Below are 15,172 nucleotides of genomic sequence, written 5' to 3' on the forward strand. Positions count from 1 at the left end.
GTTCAGGGGTCACTCCTTCCATGCAGCTTGTCCTAACCTCTTCAACTGAGGCTTTCCCAACACAAAACCACACTGTGGTGTGTGTATGTATGTGTGTGTGCTCAAGCATGTGCGTCTGCACACATGTGTGTACAGTGTTTACCTGTTTGTGCTATGGAAGTCTTGAGGCTAATTTTTTTTTTTCTCATTCATGTTTATTGGAGGTCCAGTTCGTGTCTAGTTAAAGAATCTGAAGGATGGGATAGCAGCCTTGCCCTAAAATACAGACTTCCATAGCAGTGGTTTCCTAGCTCCATAGAGCCCAGGGGTTTGATGAGGACATGCAGAGGCCCCTCAGAGAAAAGAGATACAAATGGGATGAGTTACAGGCACCCCACCTCTGACTCAACCAAAGCACATTTCAAGTTAGAAATGGGTTCTGTTGCTTGCAGAAATGATAATGATAAGCATGACGACAGCTGGAAACCACCGGTTGAGAGTAAACTGACCATGACTCTTGGGGTTTTGAGGGAGGGAGAAGCTATTCTTCATTTGGTTCCTCCCATCCTTGACCATCTCTTTATGCAGTAGGCGTGTGTGTTTAGTCTCTCAGTCGTGTCTGACTCTTTGCAACCCCTTGGACTGTAGCCCATCAGGCTCCTCTGTCCATGGGATTTTTCAGGCAAGAATACTGCTGCTGCTGCTGCTAAGTCGCTTCAGTTGTGTCTGACTCTGTGCAACCCCATGGACTGCAGCCTACCAGGCTACTCCGTCCATGGGATTCTCCAGGCAAGAACACTGGAGTGAGTTGCCATTTCCTTCTCCAATGCACGAAAGTGAAAGTGAAGTCACTCAGTCGTGTCCAACTCTTAGCGACCCCATGGACTGCAGCCCACCAGGCTCCTCCGTCCATGGGATTTTCCGGGCAACAGTACTGGAGTGGGGTGCCATTGCCTTCTCCCAAGAATACTGCAGTGGGTTGCAATTTTCCTCCTCTAGTGGATCTTCCTGACCTAGGGATTGAACCCATGTCTCCTGCATTGCAGGTGGATTCTTTACTGGCTTCCCCATCAGGGAAGCCTTAGGCAACGGGAGCCACTATTAACTGACTGCCCATGTGGATGTACCAGGCGAGGGGCTTTGCATCAAGATGTCATTTGATCCCTCCAAACCCCTTAGGTCCAGTACTCTTGCCTGGAAAATCCCATGGACAGAGGAGCCTGGTAGGCTGAAGTCCATGGGGTCGCTAAGAGTCGGACACGACTGAGCAACTTCACTTCCACTTTTCACTTGCATGCACTGGAGAAGGAAATGGCAACCCACTCCAGTGTTCTTGCCTGGAGAATCCCAGGGACGGGGGAGCCTGGTGTGCTGCCATCTATGGGGTCGCACAGAGTCGGACACGACTGAAGTGACTTAGCAGCAGCAGCAGCAACCTCTTAGGACAGATACTCTACATGTGACTGGCACAGATTGCTGGACCTCTACTGATATAAATCTACCTGTCCAGTTCTATCTCCTTGGCCACCATCATTTCTAGCAAGTGATGATCACAACTTTCCTGTAGCCCCCTACAATCTACTGTCCACACAGTAGCCTGTGATTTTTAAAAAATATACATTGGATCATGCCATTCCCTGCTCAAAACAAATGCCTGCAACAGTTTCCCTTTATAACTGCCCCCTGGAGTTGTATGGTATGACCCTGCCTGTGTCTCCCGTCATGGATGTCTCCCTGTGTTTCTGTTATGGATGTCTTCACCACTCACCAGGTGCTGTGCCCTGCTGTTGCAGCCTTGAGCACGCCAAGCTGTTTGGGTCTTCACACAGCTCTCCCTTCTCTCTGGGACACTCTTCCCTGTGCTTGGCAAGCTAATTCCTCCTCACTCTCTAGATTTCCGCTTCTTTGGAGAAACATTCTTTAGATTTCCCTCAATCTAGAGCAGGTTACTCCCATGGAACTCGCCTCAGTTTGAAAACAAACAAACAAACACGCTGTTTGCTTCTCTTTTTACTGTCTGTTGCCCCCTCGTTAGCTCTGGGAGGGCCTGGACCGTGGCTGTTTGGTTCCCCATTGCATCCCCAGTGCCTCGTACATCGCCTGGCCCATAGCAAGCCCCCAGTAGAGTATTCATCAAGTGAAACTTCAAATAGTGACAAACAGCAAATGACACTGGGGTTTTTCTAAGTTCCTTATGATTAGAGCTTAATTCTCACATGGGGTGGTGGGTGAAGGGAGAGACTGCCTACCATCTTCTGATGATGACAGAGAATGGAGGTGTCTCTCTTCTTCCTCCTACTTCTTGATGTAACAAGAAGAACTCTCTCGCTGGGTAGAATGTAATTTAAACTATACTTTGGCATGTAAATAGTAAAGTACAAGCACAGTCTATTTGGTGACAGAAAACTGTCAGCTTGGTTCAAGACGCAGTGAACAACAAAGGAACTACAGGTGGAGCCTTCTGGAGCATCTCGTCTACCCCTCAGCTGACGCCTCTGGTTGAGATGCGCTGGTGTGCATTTGGCTTGGTGGGGGTAGTGGCAGGAAGCACAGTGGAGGGGAGATCTCCAGGGAGAAGAAACTAGCTTTCCCATGTTATAGATGTGAAAAGAGAGGCTCACAGAGCTCACCTGAAGCCTGCAGTCACACCACTGGGCCGTGAGGGGGACAGGATTTGAGGGCAGGCTCTTCTAATTCCAAAGGGGGAAATGCAGTGTTTCCTGTTCACAAAGAAAAGCCCAAACTAGAAGGACTGACTTCCCAGAAGGGTCAAGACTGGGAAATGAACTTGACCAGATTCAGAGAAAATGAAGCTGGAACTTGCTGGCCTGATCAGTTTGTTCATGAGAGGCAGGTTTATTCAGAAATGAAAGCAAGGCTGGAGCCGGGAGGCTCCGTTCTAGAGTCTGGTTGAGACTGAGCAGGGAAAGCCCCCACTGGGGTGAGGAGAGCCGGGTCCAGTCAGGAGGCGCTGGCTGGGCCCCAAGGGAACCTGGCAATTTTAACAGAGAGACTTTAAAACCAGTCAGTGTCCGTTCCAGGGTGGACACTTGTACTTGTCAAGGACCTTTTATCCAAGATGGCCCAGTGCCCTCTTGTATGACTGAGTGGCTGCAGAGCAGAGAAAGGAGCATCTGGATGGGAATCAAAAGTTCCGGACCCTATCCTTGGCTCAGCGATGTGAGATCCAGGGCAAGTCGCCTCTTTTTCCTAAGCATCATAGGCTCTTTGTTCACTTGAGGAAAAAGTTTTGTGGTTCTAACTCAGGGAGGGCACAGTGGAGTCTCTGGGGACTTGTAAAAATTATGACCTGTCTCCCCACCTGTAGGGTAAGGGATGGTGATGTCAGAGGACTGTGGGAGGGAGGTGACCAGCTCTTTGGACATTTGGTTCCCGTGGCAGCAGGAGAAGGCCCCAGAAATTTGTCCTGTTGAATCAGAAGTAGCTCATTCAAGCACGTTAATTCTTAAAGCCCAAAGCACAAACACTCCTCAACCGCCTATGGACAAAAATTTGCATGTTCTCTTATCAATGGAGCTGACAAAATGGTCTAAATGACTGAACAGAGACTAGCTCAGAAGAGAGCCCTCAATGAGCCAGGGATTAGATGGCCCCATGCTGCCTGGAGTGTTAGAGAAGCACGTGGGAGGGGATGCTCCTCACTTTTTAGCATCCTTCCAGTGCTGGGGAATCCTCCTATGGGTGAGTCTCAGGGTGAGGGGGAGGCTGTACTACAATAGCCAAAAATGCCAGCCACTTGCTCTTCCTGGGGTGCCTGGTTCTCCAGGGACAGGGGCCTAACCAGCTAGGGAGAGGCTCCCACATGACTCTAGAGCACGAGGCTGAGAGAAGCCAGGGAAGTAGTGCCCAGGGTACCATGCCAGGCTCTCCCTGGGGCCTGCCCCAACCTGTGGTCCTGGCCCTGCAGGTTTCTCACATCCCCAGTCAGGCTCTCCCACCTTGCTGGCGATTCTGAGAGCTACCCGATACCATTCTAATCCATTCTGCTTCTGCTAAAAGGAGACAGAATCAGTCTCTCCTGCTGGCACCTAGAATCTCAACCTGGTGCCCACTCCACATGGCAATGACTTATTTATCCATTTGTGGATTTCCATGATCATCACATATGTTGCTATTTCAAAGTATCGACAAAATAGATTTGCTCTGTAACTCACACAAGCCTCCCATATGGCCAGAGAAGGGTGTCTGGGATGGCAGCTCTCAGTAGCACAGCTGGTGTGCTGTAGATTCTTGGTTTGCCCCCAGGGAGTTTCTAGCCTCAGCTGTTGGCAGCTCTCCCAGAAAAGTAGAAAGGGTTGGGTTGGACATAATAGGAAATTCAGTGTATTATATTGGCACCGTCAGCACTGAACATGGTCACTCAGACCTCATCCAGAATTCTCAGGTTTGAGTCTGTACAAAGCCAGGTAAGCTGGTGTGGTTGGTCTTGGACACATGGCTAACACTCCGCCCAGGAAGGGCACCTCAAATGTATTATTAATAAAAAAGGAAAATGCCTCAAACATCCAGGACATATTTCTAGCTATTCACCCGTACGATCTGTAAAGCACTCCCCATACCATGGCATGAAAATAAAAGACACAATGAGTCCCAAGAAAATTACCTGTATTCCCTGTCAGTTGAATTTATCCCCATGTACACTTTACGTGGTTAAAAACCGATTGCTTTCCTTTTCTCACCCACACCCTGCTCGCTACCAGCTGCAAATACACTTCCTGTTCATTCCAAGGCCATACAAATGTGGTGCCTGATCTCAAATCTTGTGAAATTTTGCCCGATTTAAATTTGGTGGCTAGCCTCTATGGAAAGTTCCCTTCCGATCGATGATTGACAGAGTGCCAGGCATTCAGAAGAATCACGCAGGGAAGAACATGTTTGTTCTAAAAAGGCAATCCTTTCTACTCAGAAAGGATTTATTTTTTCCTGCCAGGAAAGTTGAGAACAGATTGTAGTACTTCATCTTGGCTCATGTACTGAAAGGCAAAGTTATGGAAAGGAGAAAGATGGGGGCACTGTGGAATTCTGAAGGGTGTTCCTTTTTTCTTGGGAGTACGGGAAAAAAATCAGTTGAAAATGAGATCTCCTTCCAAAGAACTCTTGATAAGGAAAATATCACCACAGTGCTCAAAATGGAAGAGTAGTTAATGGAAGCAGTATTTTGGGGGCGCACAGATGACTCAGAATCCAACAATGGGATGTCAGGCAATGTCTTTCTGGATCCCACAGCTCTATGTTTTAATCAAAGGCAATGCGCCCGTGATAGTTTTTTCATTTACCCAGGGGATTCCACCTGTAGGAAACCTGTTAATTACTTCCGTTAGCTCTTAATTGGGAACAGTGTGGTCTACCAGAACATTCCAAACCTCTCCTATTGGCCACGTATCTCATCCTATAAGCTTTTTAACTGGAGCTGTGACAATGAGCAGTGACTCTGCATTCTTTTTCACTCCCCAGGTGAAGGTCTGGATTGGCAGTTAAATGCCCAAATGGCAGGGAGGAAAAGACAAAAGCCAACTCCAGATATTTTGATCTCCAGAAACAGTGACTCTAGGAGTGAAGGACTTCAGCATCATTCCACTCCATCCCATTCATTTCCTGCTATTTAAAATGACCAGGTGGACAATTTCTCGATGTGAGTCAAGGAATTTAAATCTGCCTCTGACAGTTCTTCCCTGAACTGGGCATGGAATACCCACGCTTTGGGGTAGCTTTAACGTCCTCACAGATTCTTATTTCTTCTGTACCAGCTGATGCTCTTGTCTTCTGCTCAGGACTGAGGGTTCATGGAGGTCCCAGGGATTTATTTTCTATATGTACCCTTCCTAGCCACCGTTTTATAAGAGTCTCTTTGCTGTGATCCCCATCCTAACATTTAGACATGTGGTGTCTCCCTTGTTACTAGAAAATAAATTAACATGTTTTTCTTTGCAAGCAAATAATCTTTGTGAATTTTTCACTTCTGTAAATTTGTCACAGCAATATTGACTCTTTCAAGAGAGGGTAAAGTCTTCCTGGAGAGAAGTAAATTCCAGGAAAAGGAGATGCAAAAAGCTAGCATCACCGCATAGCTTATTGGCAAAATCAGTTCAGAGGCTGCTGTTTCCCCTTTCTATGTCCCTAGGACCTGAGTCTGGGTGTTAAAGGATGCACCTCCCCTCCCGCCCCTGAAAATAATAATGCAGCAGAAGTCCAAGGCCACCCCTTTCTCTCCCCTATCTGAATTCCCAGCTGTGACAACTCCCATCTTGAGGCTGCTTGCCAGCTACACTTCATAGAGGATATGGGGGCTAGGTAGAGAATGTTACTCAACCAACTCGTGTTTAAACACTGTTTATCCATGGAGCAATGGGATTGGGAAGGCAGATGAGGTTTCAGGAAAAGGTGTGAGAAAGATAAAAAATAGTCTTGGTTCTAGAATGGAAATGCAACAAGCGCTGTCAAGGGTACTTCCAGACAATTTCTCTTTTGGCTAGTCATGGCCAGGAGCTTTCACATAACAGCATCCTGGAGAAAAAGGCTATCACAATAAGAGCAGACCGCAGTTCCCCTTGCGGGGCCTGGAAGCCAAGGCAGGCAAGGTCATGGGTCTACCACAAAGCTGACATCTTGGCTTAGAGGCTGTCATTATCCTCAAATTCTAGCATTAAGTCTCCCAAGTCACCCAGATTCCTTCACCCTTGGAAGAGCACTGTGTGTGGTGGTGGGGGGCCGAAGGGGGGCGTTGTACTCACCGTCATCTCCTCCGGGTTCCCACTGGCTACCTCCACCACTCTCAGGGAAGGGTCCACCTTCACCTTGGCGTGGGTCATGAACTGGATGACAGATGAACTGTCCTGAGGATGAAACAGTGTAACTCGCTGTAAGACTTTTCAGTCACAGTGACAGGGCCCTGAGATCCTAGGTGGAACTGAAATTCTAAGATTCCATGTAGATCAGACAGAAATTTCTATCACTGAATGAAGCAGAGATTTCCAGTCTCTCTCCTGAAGATTCTTTCATATCATAGTGGATGCTGAAAAGCTCTGGAGTTTTGCTGAGTCAACACATGCAGGCTTGTGTGCTGTGGTTTCCAAGCAGCAGGAGCCAGATATTTGGATCTTGGTATTGACATATTCCCCAAAGAGTAGAGAATAAATAAAACCGTTGAATTGTGTACGATAAATCTAGGTCTGGCCTTCCACAGAAGGCATCTGATTTACATTTCCCAAGCATCTTCCTGCCTTGACCACAACCCTCAAACTCTCCACATGAGTTCCTTTTAATTCCTTCTTTGCTCTTCAATGAAGCTTTTGCGGTGGGGGGTGGGAGGGGGGTGGGGGGGAGGTCAAAGCCCTTTAAGCGGGAAAGAGGGTACCAGACAGAGAGATGAGAAGGAGAAAGCATCTGACTTGTAATAAGTCAATGGTCTGACGAGAAAGGGGATGGGGGTGGTGGGGGGAGGAGGTTCGTCCCAGGTAAGACTCGGGCAGAGCCCATCAGCCACTGTGGGTAGAAGCCTTAGTGTTGGGCTCAGATTTAAAGCCAACAATCCAGATAAAGAGAGAATGGCTCCAAGGCAGGGATGGAGAAGGAAGAAGAGAGGGGCTGGCAAAACTATGACTCAGGGAAGGGCCAGAACATCGAGCCAGTGGTCTAGATGGGGCTGCACTGACTATTGAGGGAGAGGCAGGCTGGCTCCCACTGTGGAAATAGGACAGACGGCCGAGCACTCTGCACCCCACATGTGGAGGCAGCTGGGCTCTGCCAGAAAGGTGTCCTTCTATATTTACTCAGGTTGCCTGCCACACAAGGAGGCACATATTGATGCTAGCTTTGGCCCGTGTCCGGTTAAATCTACCCCTGCAAAAGGAAAGAAGATAACTGTCTCTGCGGAAAACAGTTTCAAGGGGCTCAGCTCATCACTTCCAGAGAAACCACGAAGACCTTCTAGGGAGGACACCTGTGGAATTTCCCTGGGAGTTACACACTAATTATTGTCCTTTTAAAAACACCAATAAAACACATATGAAATGCTTCTTAGAAGCTTGTCACTCAAAAACAAAAAAACAAAAACTGCTTCAGTGAGTTCATATTGAGCAGTAAGTAATTTTCTATGCAGCAATCTTTTACCAGTTCTGTAGATTTATGGGTTTATGGGTCTGGATATACTGTCTCTTCAGTCTTGGATCATCATTATCATCATCTTGATTATTGCTAATTACAGTAATAATAATGATGACTGTCAAAGTTAAAGGCTGAGCAGATCAGGAGGCATGGGACAGATCTCCTACAGTTGTAGAAAACAAACACTTTGAAAGAAATCGGAATCCTCGGATAATTTAAAAAAATCAGATCTTACATTTCAAATAAAAACTTGTTAAGGTCAAAGCAATTAAACTGCAAATTCCCTTGTCTGGGGCCTGACCTTCAGATCAAAGGGAAATAAACAGAAGCGGCAGCCCAGGTGAACCACAAGGCTGATGCTGCTCCGTGTCCTTAGGGAGGCGAGGAGCCCCTGGAGCCCCCAGGGAGGTGTGGCTGGCTTTGGGCCTGACAGAGGCTTAACTCCATCCCTGAGATTTCTGCTGGTTTCCGTAGAATATCTGCAAGGAAAATGGTCCTCCAACACCCACATACGACACCCCATGGCTTCCTGCTGTCTTGGGGTATAGACTGGGCTGGGGACAGCAGTCAGTGGGATATATTCCATGGTAAAGGGTTGCCACTGATCACAAGGAGAGAGATGCAGACACCAGGCCAGAGCTGGGGACAAGAAAGGCTTGAGGCTTTGTGATTCAGTACATATGACTGACGTGCAAGCAGCAGCCATCTGGGCTGAGGGTGAAGAAGAAACGAGAGTGGCTTGCCACCATCAGAGCCATGTCAGGGCTCTGTCAACAGTGGCAAGTGTGGCACAGGCAACAAAACTGTCACCAGGGCCACTTGTCAAGAAGAGGAACTGGATGGGTAAGTGTACAGAATCATAATCCCTCAACCTGAGCTGGGGACCCAGGCCAGGAAGGCACTTCCTGTGATGTAATATTCTGGAATCAAAGGGTGACCAGGGGTGGTTCATGTTGGGCCCTCTCCCAGCTCCACTCTTTTTAAAAGGAGAGAGAGCTACAACAGGGAAGCAGTGCCGTGTGTGTCCAACTTGCCCCTCATCAGTTTCCCTTCAAAGCACCCAGGGAGAGCAGAACTGTTCACAGCTCTCCACCAGCCAGAGACGGAAAGGGGGTAAAACATCCCATATCCCCCGTGCCTGTGGCTTATCAGGCCAACGTGTTGCTGCCATGCCTAATTTAAAAAATAAGGCTGGAATGACTATTCTAAGGATATTCACTTATACACTGACAGTTTTATACGGACTGACACACAGTTTTTCCAAAGGAAAATAAAGAGAATCTCTGTGGATAACATGCCTATTTTATCTCCACATGATTGTTTTAAAATCAATTTGTTGGATGCAGCCTTTCATACTAAGAAGTGCTTATGAGAAAATAAATTACAGTGAATTTGTATTATTTTTTTTAACCACTTTTATAAACGCATAAGAGCCAAGTGATCTAAGACTCAATAGGTGGATTCTGTGAAACAAGATGTCATTTAAACAAGGGGTTGGCAATCTATGTTTCATGGGTCAAATCCACCCCTTTGCTGGTTTTTGTAAATAAACTTCTATTGAAACACAGTCAAGCCCATTCATTTGAGTATGGTTTATGGCTGTTTTCACAACACGATGGCGGGGTTGAGCAATGGCAAGACACTGTATAGCCCATAGGGCCTAAAAAACTTACTGTTGACCCTTTACAGAAAACCTTTGATCTAAAATGTGCAAGTTAAAGTCTGACAGCGACTTTTCTGATGGTCCAGAAGCTAAGACTCCGAGTTCCCAATGCAGGGGACTCGGGTTTGATCCCTGGCTGGGGAACTAGCTCCCACGTGCCGCAACTAAGACCTGGCACAAGCAAATAAATAAAAAGTAAATATTAAAAAAAAAAGTCTAAGAAACAACTGCACAAACAAAACATCTGGGGTTCTTGCTTAAAAAGAGATGCTGATTTGGTAAGGCCTGAGTGGAGTCCAGGATTCTCAGGTCTCAGAAGCTCCCAGGTGATGCTCACACTGCTGGTCCTTGGACCACACTTTGAATAACAAGGGTCTGGCATGTTTCCCTGGCATTCTTCTGAAGCAGAATTACCCGTGGTGCTGGCCAGGACAGTTTTAAAAGGGGCAGGTAGAGTTTTTCCTGAGGAAACCAATTCAAATGTTTTAAAATGAACTCTGAGAGTACAGTTCTTCAGGACTTACCTTCTTCAGTATTTCTGTGTTCAGCAGCATATAAATGTCTATAGTACGACTTTCTTCTTTAGCGAGTGCACTAAGGTTACAGTGCATTGTTAGGCAAGAAATTCCTGTTTTTTCACAGTCCTGAGAAGAATAACCAGAGAATGGTCAAACTGTATTAAGAACAAAGACAAGAGCACAACATTTACAGAATAGGCATTTATAGATACAGAACAGGTATTTATAGAACACAGCATTTATAGAACTGAGGCCTTTCTGCTGCTGCTGCTGCTGCTAAGTCACTTTAGTCGTGTCCAACTCTGTGCGACCCCATAGATGGCAGCCACCAGGCTCCCCCGTCCCTGGGATCCTCCAGGCAAGAACACTGGAGTGGGTTGCCATTTCCTTCTCCGATGCATGAAAGGGAAAAGTGAAAGTGAAGTCTTTCAGTCATGTCCGACTCCTAGTGACCCCATGACTGCAGCCGACCAGGCTCCTCCGTCCATGGGATTTTTCAGGCAAGAGTACTGGAGTGGGTGCCATTGCCTTCTCCCGAGGCCTTTCTAGGCAGATGAAATCCATAGGAAGATGCAATCATTCCTTCTTGCCGCCAGAGGGCAATCAAAGGACTTCCTGTCCAGTGGGCACCAGAACACGCCTTCAAGTCAAATCTCACTGGTGTACCTTACCTCAAAACTGGATTTTGCAAGAAGAAAGCAGTGGATTTTGTTTGTTTTTATTTATTTTTTAAATTTATTTTTAATTGGAGGATAATGCTTTACGATGTTATGATGGTTTCTGCACAACAATGTGTATCAGCTGTGTGTATTCACATACACCCTCCCTCTTGAGTGTCCCTCCCATCCTCCCCATCCCACCCCTTAGGCCATCAGAGAACACAGAGCTGAGCTTCTTGCACTATACAGCACTTCCCACTAGCTAGCTATTTTACACTTGGTAGTGTGTATACTGGCAACCCACTCCAGTGTTCTTGCCTGGAGAATCCCAGGGACGGGGGAGCCTGGTGGGCTGCCGTCTATGGGGTCGCACAGAGTCGGACACGACTGAAGCGACTTAGCGCAGTAGCAGCAATGTGCACATATGTCGTGCGACTCTCTGCCCCACCGTCTCCTTCCCCTGCTGTGTCCACAAGTCTGTTGTCTGTGTCTGCATCTCAATTTCTGCCCTGCAGATAGGTTCATCAGCACCATAAGATTTCAAATATATGCATCAATATATGATATTTATTTTTCTCTTTCTGACTTAACTTCACTCTGTATAACAGGCTCTAGGTTCCTCCTCACAACTGACTCAAATTCACCCCTTTTTATGGCTAAGTAATATTCCATTGCATATATGTTCTACAACTTCTTTGTTTTGTTTTTAAAGAGACACATTTAATATTTTGGGAACATCCCTCTTAAGAGTTTTGAACACAAGGTGTATTTCCTAGATTATGCGGTTTTTGCCTGGAAGTGAAAAATGTAATTTTATACCCATTGTTTATATTGGGCAAATTGGAGGGCTACAAAGTCACAAGACTCAAGAAACCACAGGAGTAAAGAAAAACATGTTTGACCAAGAAAACATATGAATTACAGCTAGGAACCTAAATTCCAAAGTTACAAAGGAAGAATTCTTTTGTGTTATAGGATTCAAAATGTGTGAATATACATTCATGATGTTTCACATATGGGGTAAAAATTTCAGCCAGATACAGAGCTGCATTTGTCAAACTACTAGATATCAATACATCTAACAGTTCTGAAAGCTGTTAAATAACAGTTGATCATCAGCATTATGTAAGTAAAAATATCCCAAACTTCCAAAAGGCCACTAGTCCTACTAATTCTACCGCCAAAAAAAAGAGGAGGGAAATGTTAGTGAGATGTGCCATGGCTGTAATAAGGAACTGAAGAGATATAACCAAAGATGTGGAGAAAGGAGGCTTTGGAAAAGCATCTGATTCCACCTTTAACACCTACACTTTTAAAAAAGTTAAGGTATAGCTTACATAGAGTAAACAGAATAAATCCAAAGGATCCATCTTGACGTATCTTTATACACATTCATAACAGATCAAGATGAAGACCATGTCCTGCACCTAAGCAGAGTCCCTCATGCTCCTGCCTATCAATATTCCTCCAAAATTAACTGCTGTCCTGGCCTCCACTGCCATTGACAGAGTTGCTATTTCTGAACTTCATGTAAGTAAAACACCATCTGTCTTTTATCTCTAGCTCCTTTCACTCAATATTATATCCATGAGATTTATTCATGTTGTTGGGGTGGCAGTTTTTATTGCTTGTAATAATCCAGTGTATGGGTACACTGCAACTGTTTACACTTTCTCCTGGCGATGGACATTTGGATCGTTCCCAGATTACTGTGAACATACCTGTCCATGTCTTTGGGGGATACAGGTACTCACTTCTCTTTGGGACATAGCTGGGAGTGGAACTACTAGGTCATAGATATGTTTAGTTTTAGTATATACTGACCAACAGTGGTATATAAAGTGGTTGGACGAGAACCATCACTCTTGATTAGACTCATACTACTGGGAGAAATGTATAACTTTGTACTTGGTGGGTTGCAAAGGTTTTCCCTTTGCCAGCCAATGGAATCTGAAATGTAAATTTAACACTTTGATAGAAACCTCAGGCTGAAAAAATAGGAGTTGACTACAGTCCTTGTGACTTTCTAAGCCAATTGATTCAAACCAGATTTGAGAAATAATGCCAAATAGAAAACTGGCTTCTCATCTCAGACTTGCCTTCCTAGTGAGGACCACCCATGTGAACCCAACGAGTAAGCAAATTCTTACCAAGACTTTTCTTCCCGACTTTGTGAAAAAAGCAAATATTGTATGGAAGATATTTTCTTGTTCTTGAGGGATGATGCAGGGGGTTGGGTTTTTCTGGAAAGAACAGTTTCCCTTCTCTTGGCCCACCTGAAAATGAAAAGAAATCTGGATGAGTGGTCCATCCCAAGAAAAGATCATGAGCCTGGACTCCCTTCAGAGGTGGTCACGGTGTAGCCCAAAGCCAACTGTTACCCTGGTCCATTCTCTAGGAGACAATAACGGCAGAAAATCTGAAAGGCAGACGTAGTAGCATCAACAAGGCCAAATACTAAAGAAAAGTGGATGCTGAGTCATGAAATGACTGAGAGGCAACGGCACACAACACGCAAGTGAGATGTGACTAGGAAAGAGTAAGACTTAAGGAACTTTAAAACCAGCCTTACAGCAACTCTGAGATGAGTTCTTTGTCTGGATATGGAAAATGAGACTCAGGTTAAGTCATTTGCCAACAATCACACAGACCAGAACTCAGGTTTTGGACCTAGATCTTCTGAGGTCCAGCCTTCAGGCATGGTCCATGGCCAGAGGTTTTCAAACTATGCCCCATGGGACCCATAGGGTGCTGTGAAACCCCTTAGTGGATTTCCTAGCGAGGAGAAGGGGGCACCAAGCAGGACTGCTATGGGCCCCCATCTCTATTCCAACTAGAGCATCAACCACCTATAGTGTCATTTAAAACCAGGATTCTGCTACCAAAAAATAAAATAAAAATTGGGCAACCATTGCATTGGGTCATACAGGAGCTTATATGCCCAAGGAGCTCTTGTTGAATTACCTGATTTTGCTTCTGAGAGCTTTTGAGAGGCTAGTGGAAAAACAATGCTGAGCAACAGTGATGTTAAAAAAAAAATCAAAACAATAGTACAGTCTTCCATGTTGGTTTCTTTAAAAACAACTCTATTTTTGGTGCCTCAACTGGGGAAATATTGAAAAAAAAAGAAGCCTCCTTTATATATTATCATATCAAGTTGTTTGTATTTGAAGCCTTGACATGACTTAAGGTCAAGTCACAAAATTAATAGTAATTCATAATTTAGGATTATGTTTATAATTGATTTCAGCCAGAATCATCTATTTAAACTACACTCTTCTATCTTTAAGGCCTTTGAGTAAAATATAGTGTGTTTACACTGATTCAAGAATGCTTCAGCTTCTCATTTGTGGTAAGGTTTAAATTTTTAACATGGAAACTTCTAAGTTCAGCTAACAGTACTAATCTTTGGACAAAGAACTATAAAATCTCCAAATGTGCTAAATAAATCTCTATTTTATCTTTGAACATGTATGCCTGGATTTACTATATATGCCTGAAGATAAATAAGATGAAGGTTTATTTCCTCAAATTAACTCTTAGAAAATAGTGTTACCTTTAAAACTTTCTTATACTTTGGGGACTCACTGTTCTTTATAATACATTGGTAGCCTTTCCCTTCTCCAGGGGATTTTCCCAACCCAGGGATCGAACCCAGGTCTCCTGCATTGCAGGTGGATTCTTTACCAGTTGAGCCACCAAGGAAGCCCAAGAATACTGGAGTGGGTAACTAATCCCTTCTCCAGGGGATCTTCCTAACCCAGGGATCAAACCCAGGTCTCCTGCACTGTAGGTGGATTCTTTACTAGCTGAGCTACCAGGCAAGCCCTTTGCTATACATGCCTGAAGATAATTAAGATGAAGGTTTATTTTCTCAAATTAACTTTCAGAGAATAGTGTTGCCTTTAAAAGTTGCTCATACTTTTGGGACTTACCCTTCTTTATAATACATTGCATTTTGCTTGGTTTTGGCCCTGTTCTGCAGCTTGCAGGGATATTAGTTCCCCAACCAAGAATTGAACCTGGGGCCACGACAGTGAAAGCCCCAAGTCCTAACCACGGACTTCCAGGGAACGAAAGGGACTTCAGTTCAGTTCAGTTCAGTTTAGTCGCTCAGTCGTGTCCGATTCTTTGCGACCCCACGAATTGCAGCACGCCAGGCCTCCCTGTCCATCAAACTCATGTCGCTCTTTAAAAGTATTTTGTAATTTGATACTCTCTCAATTGAA

The 15,172-nt window shown here is 45.2% G+C and overlaps 1 protein-coding gene across 1 annotated transcript in view; it reads right to left on the reverse strand.

Moving 5' to 3' along the window:
• ITGA9 (integrin, alpha 9) overlaps positions 1-15,172 on the reverse strand; it is a 369,261-nt gene that overhangs the window by 29,473 nt on the left and 324,616 nt on the right. The window contains exons 24-26 of the mRNA XM_010835514.1: positions 13,094-13,219; positions 10,291-10,410; positions 6,732-6,833 (exon numbers count right to left, since the gene is read on the reverse strand). Of these exons, the coding sequence (XP_010833816.1) occupies positions 6,732-6,833; positions 10,291-10,410; positions 13,094-13,219 (348 nt within the window). The remainder of the gene's footprint in view (positions 1-6,731; positions 6,834-10,290; positions 10,411-13,093; positions 13,220-15,172) is intronic.

This window comes from Bison bison, unplaced genomic scaffold, assembly GCF_000754665.1.
Source record: "Bison bison bison isolate TAMUID 2011002044 unplaced genomic scaffold, Bison_UMD1.0 scf7180017864043, whole genome shotgun sequence".
Lineage (NCBI taxonomy): Eukaryota > Metazoa > Chordata > Mammalia > Artiodactyla > Bovidae > Bison > Bison bison.